The sequence below is a fragment of the Microchirus variegatus genome (genome assembly GCF_963457635.1).
Source record: "Microchirus variegatus genome assembly, chromosome: 11".
In the NCBI taxonomy this organism is placed as follows: Eukaryota; Metazoa; Chordata; class Actinopteri; order Pleuronectiformes; family Soleidae; genus Microchirus; species Microchirus variegatus.
In genome coordinates, this window is record NC_139812.1 from 28,489,741 (window position 1) to 28,494,740 (window position 5,000).

General features: G+C 46.3%; 1 protein-coding gene across 1 annotated transcript in view; it reads left to right on the plus strand.

Moving 5' to 3' along the window:
* Window positions 1–3,586, plus strand: part of LOC310933754 (melanopsin-A-like) — a gene marked incomplete at its 3' end in the record, with an annotated part of 14,523 nt that extends 10,937 nt beyond the window's left edge. The window contains exons 7-11 of the mRNA XM_083897320.1: window positions 12–119; window positions 1,616–1,799; window positions 1,919–2,083; window positions 3,107–3,154; window positions 3,458–3,586. Of these exons, the coding sequence (XP_083753446.1) occupies window positions 12–119; window positions 1,616–1,799; window positions 1,919–2,083; window positions 3,107–3,154; window positions 3,458–3,586 (634 nt within the window). The remainder of the gene's footprint in view (window positions 1–11; window positions 120–1,615; window positions 1,800–1,918; window positions 2,084–3,106; window positions 3,155–3,457) is intronic.
* Window positions 3,587–5,000: the final 1,414 nt, after the last annotated feature.

Consider the following 5,000-nt stretch of genomic DNA (forward strand, 5'->3'; position numbering starts at 1 on the left):
TCTTGTCGCAGCTACGCTGACATGTTGACGCCGTACATGAACTCTGTTCCCGCCGTCATCGCCAAAGCCTCAGCCATTCACAACCCCATCATCTACGCCATCACACACCCCAAGTACAGGTACCGCTCCCCACCACCAGGTGGCGCTCAATCGCAAGACTAAAACGAGCGTCGGTCGACTTTTTTGTTTGTCTTGTTTCGTAACGTTTTCCCACAAAGTTTCAGGAAATTTAATCGAACTCAACTTTTGAAGTTTTCGTTCGCGGCCTAATTATTAATCATTTTCTGTCCAGCTGCAATTCCTGTAATGTCCACTAGGTGCTTAAATAAACTCTGTCTGTCTGTCTGTCTCTCCCTGTCTGTCTCTCTCCCTCCCTGTCTGTCTCTCTCTCCCTGTCTGTCTGTCTGTCTGTCTGTCTCCCTCCCTGCCTGTCTGTCTCTCTCTCCCTGTCTCCCTGTCTGTCTCTCTCCCTGCCTGTCTGTCTCTCTCTCCCTGTCTCCCTGTCTGTATGTCTGTCTCTCTCCCTGCCTGTCTGTCTGTCTCCCTCCCTGTCTCCCTGTCTGTATGTCTGTCTCTCTCCCTGCCTGTCTGTCTCCCTGCCTGTCTGTCTGTCTCCCTCCCTGTCTCTCTCTCCCTGTCTCCCTGCCTGTCTGTCTGTCTCCCTGTCTGTCTGTCTGTCTCTCTCCCTGCCTGTCTGTCTGTCTCCCTCCCTGTCTCTCTCCCTGTCTCTCTCCCTGCCTGTCTGTCTCTCTCTCCCTGTCTCCCTGCCTGTCTGTCTGTCTCCCTGTCTGTCTGTCTGTCTCTCTCCCTGCCTGTCTGTCTGTCTCCCTCCCTGTCTGTCTGTCTCCCTCCCTGTCTCTCTCCCTGTCTCTCTCCCTGTCTGTCTCTCCCTCCCTGTCTCTCTCCCTGTCTCTCTCCCTGTCTGTCTCTCCCTCCCTGTCTGTCTCTCTCTCCCTGTCTGTCTGTCTCCCTGCCTGTCTGTCTGTCTCCCTCCCTGTCTCTCTCCCTGTCTCCCTCCCTGTCTCTCTCCCTGTCTCTCTCCCTGTCTCTCTCCCTGTCTCTCTCCCTCCCTGTCTGTCTCTCTCTCCCTGTCTGTCTGTCTCCCTCCCTGTCTGTCTCTCTCTCCCTGTCTGTCTGTCTGTCTGTCTCCCTCTCTGTCTCTCTCCCTGTCTCTCTCCCTGCCTGTCTGTCTCTCTCTCCCTGTCTCCCTGCCTGTCTGTCTGTCTCCCTGTCTGTCTGTCTGTCTCTCTCCCTGCCTGTCTGTCTGTCTCCCTCCCTGTCTCTCTCCCTGTCTCTCTCCCTCCCTGTCTGTCTCTCTCCCTGTCTGTCTGTCTCCCTGTCTGTCTGTCTGTCTCCCTCCCTGTCTCTCTCCCTGTCTCTCTCCCTCCCTGTCTGTCTCTCTCTCTCTCCCTGTCTGTCTCTCTCCCTGCCTGTCTGTCTGTCTCCCTCCCTGTCTCTCTCCCTGTCTCTCTCCCTCCCTGTCTGTCTCTCTCTCTCTCCCTGTCTGTCTGTCTCCCTGTCTGTCTGTCTGTCTCCCTCTCTGTCTCTCTCCCTGTCTCTCTCCCTGCCTGTCTGTCTGTCTCTCCCTGTCTCCCTGCCTGTCTGTCTGTCTCAGAGTGGCTCTGGCGAAGTACATCCCGTGTCTTGGCGTCCTCCTGTGCGTTCGCCCTCGTGACCTTCGCTCGTCGAGCAGCAGCTTCGTGTCGACGCGTCGCTCCACGCTCACCAGTCAGTCGTCTGACGGACAGTTCAGACGCCACAACAAGTCCCGCCTCTCCTCCGCCTCCGACAGCGAATCGGTACGCTCCGTCCTGTGTCAGCTGCTGTGTGTGTGTGTGTGTAGTACAACATGACACTGTGTGTGTTTGTGTGTGTGTGTGTGTGTGTGTGTGTGTGTGTGTGTGTGTGTGTTGAACAGGGCCTGACGGACACTGAGGCTGAACTGTCCAGCCTGAGCTCCAGACCGGTCAGTCGTCAGGTGTCATGTGACATCAGCAGAGACACAGCTACACTGTCCAACGTCAAACCGTCGTCCAGCTTCAAATCAAAGATGAAGAACAACGACTCGGGCATTTTTGAAAAGGTACAGAGATCTGAAACAGGAAGGAAGTCATGATCGAACATCCACTGAACAAAACAACGCACCTGAGAAACTGCTGGTCTACTGCTGCCTCGTGTGGTCACTTTGTGTCACTGAAATAAATATAAATGAAGATTTTCAAAAGCCGAATTGACAAAAACAACTCATGTGAACTTAGTGATGGAGGCAGCAGTGGATCAACAACTCCTGTGAACTCCTGTGTGCTGTGATGTTAAAATCACTGATTTACTCTATTGGCTTTGGTGTGGGAGAGTGAGTGGTTTACAAACGTCAGTTTACACAAGGAAAAGTCTGTCTAACAGTGAGATAAAGACATTAACATGTTCTTAAAGACGTCGTAGACTTAAACTGACGTGGATTTTATGAAGCAAGTATTTTGTTATGTGTTTTTTTTTCACTCACTCTCCCACACCAAAGCCCATAGAGTAAACCAGTGATTGTAACATCACAGAGACACAGGAGTTCACAGGAGTTGTTGATCCACTGCTGCCTCCATCACTAACTTTAAATATGTTATTTTGTGAATTCGGCTTAATTTACATTTATTTAAGTGTCACAAAGTGACCACACGAGGCAGCAGTAGACCAGCATGTCCTGTGTCCCCGTGAGCTAAAATCACTGGTTTTCTCTATGGACTTTTGTGTGGGAGAGTGAGTGGTTTACAAACAAAGACATGTCACTGTCATGTAGCTGATGAACGTTACGATCAGGACGTGGACAACGATGTGAGGAGGATTCTGGGTCATTTTCTGGGTCAGAGATTAAACAATAATCTGCTGCTGTTTTTTTGTGTTTTTTTTAATCTGCTCAATGTGTTTTTCAGATTACAGAAAATCCTCTTTGCCTTTTGATCTCAACCATTGACCGAGATATTAAAAATTCACTGTATCTGATGAACCAGGAAGTTTCCTCCCTGATGAAGATTCGTTTGATTAACTCTGAATTTACCGTTTTATTATTATTATTATTATAAAAAACGTTCACGTCTGGATTCTTGTTTTTCAGACGTCCTTTGACACAGATTACACCGCGACAGGAGTCAGTGAACGCAACGTGAGTCCAACGCTAACATCTCACACACTGTTAACTTTCAATGATCGCCCCCTGGTGGCCGGCTGCTGTATCTGCAATAAGCCCCGCCCCTTGCCATGTTAAGGTTGACACGTTGCTGCTACGATGTTCAGTCGGTAACAGCATTGTTATTATTACTCTACTCACCTTTAGTTTTACGATATCTTAACACTGTAGCATTTTAACGTGCTAAAAAAAAAAAAACACGCGCTAAAACATTTACATTTTATCAAATAAAAGTTCGCGAATCGGTCGCGTTGACATCACGTGTTTCCTGTCCGACAGGGCGGAGACTTCGCTGACGGACACGCCGCGAGGAGCGCGATCGCTCGGATCCCGAGCATCGTCGTAACCGCGGAGACCAGCCCCTTTCTTCCCATTGGACGGAATGGTTCACGCCCCCCGCGCAGCTAAACAACAACAACAACAACAACAACAACAAATATATGGGGGCGGGTTTGGATATTTAGAGACGAGAAAGAGCACAAACTTTCAGGTTTTTAACGATGAAATAATTCACTTATTTTCACAAAAATACCAACGTTAACGTTGTTTTAAGGGATTCGTTTTATTCTTTGTGGTTTGTGATTTCATGAGGTACTGACACTGTGAGCGCCCCCTACTGCTGACAACTATTTCAATGTCGGTCTACGATATCTCAAGAACAACAGGAAGCTGACGTTTGTAAACCACTCACTCTCCCACACCAAAGCCCATAGAGAACTGCTGCCTCGATCACTAACTTACAATGACTTATTTTGTGAATTCTGCTTTTAAAAATCTTAATTTATATTTATTTCAGTGACACAAAGTGACCACACGAGGCAGCAGTAGACCAGCAGCTCCTGTGTCCCTGTGATGCTAAAATCACTGGTTTTCTCTATGGGCTTTGGTGTGGGAGAGTGAGTGGTTTACAAACGTGTTCTTAAAGATGTCGTAAACTTACACTGACTTTGATTTTTTTTTAATGTTAACTAGCTAAAAGTAGTCTTTCCTTTTGTCATTTGACTCAGTTAGCGATAGCATTAGCCTCAGGTGAGAATTCACGTACCATGAATTCTCGTAACATAAAATTCTTGATTCAAAAACATTTCAGTGAATATTTTCTTGAGTTGGCGAGCGCGTTAGCATCCGTGTGCTAATGTCGCAGGAAAATGCAAAGTATTATAATATGCATCAAATTAATGTTTACCTGCTATTGTGGTTTCCTGTCGCTGTTTTTGTTCGGTCGTTACTTGCGTGAAGTTTCCTGCTGACTTTTTTTGCTCCATTGTGACGTAACTTTAGGACAAAAGTGCGAATAAAAACCCAAATTAAAAACCAAAAATGTATATTTTACGGACAAAAAACCTCTGTCCCATTTTTCAGACAAATAATATCTGTGGTAATTTAGTCTTTTACATTCTTAGCTCAGTTACATGACGACGCGGGACGTTTTGAACACAACATGCTAACGGAAAAGTCCCGTGGAAGCTAATGCTAAGTTACTGTTGTGCTAAACTCGCAGCGTAAATGTTAAAATAGAAACTTACAAACTCTACAAACGTCTCAAATGACAACAATTTCACACACAATGTTTTTAATACGACGACAAATTCTTAAATTGTTCAAATGTGATTTTGTTTTTAAGCGTTTCGTGGAGCTAACCTCGCCGCTAGTTGCTAGCTAACTCTATATTTTTGCTTCTAAACCATGAAACTAAACGTTAAAACAAAAAACACACAAATAAAGTCCTGGTTAATAATAAAATAAATCTCCAGACGTCAGAATATAGAATAACAATTTATATCTCAGTACAACGATAATTATAAGTTTGTTTAACGCCTGC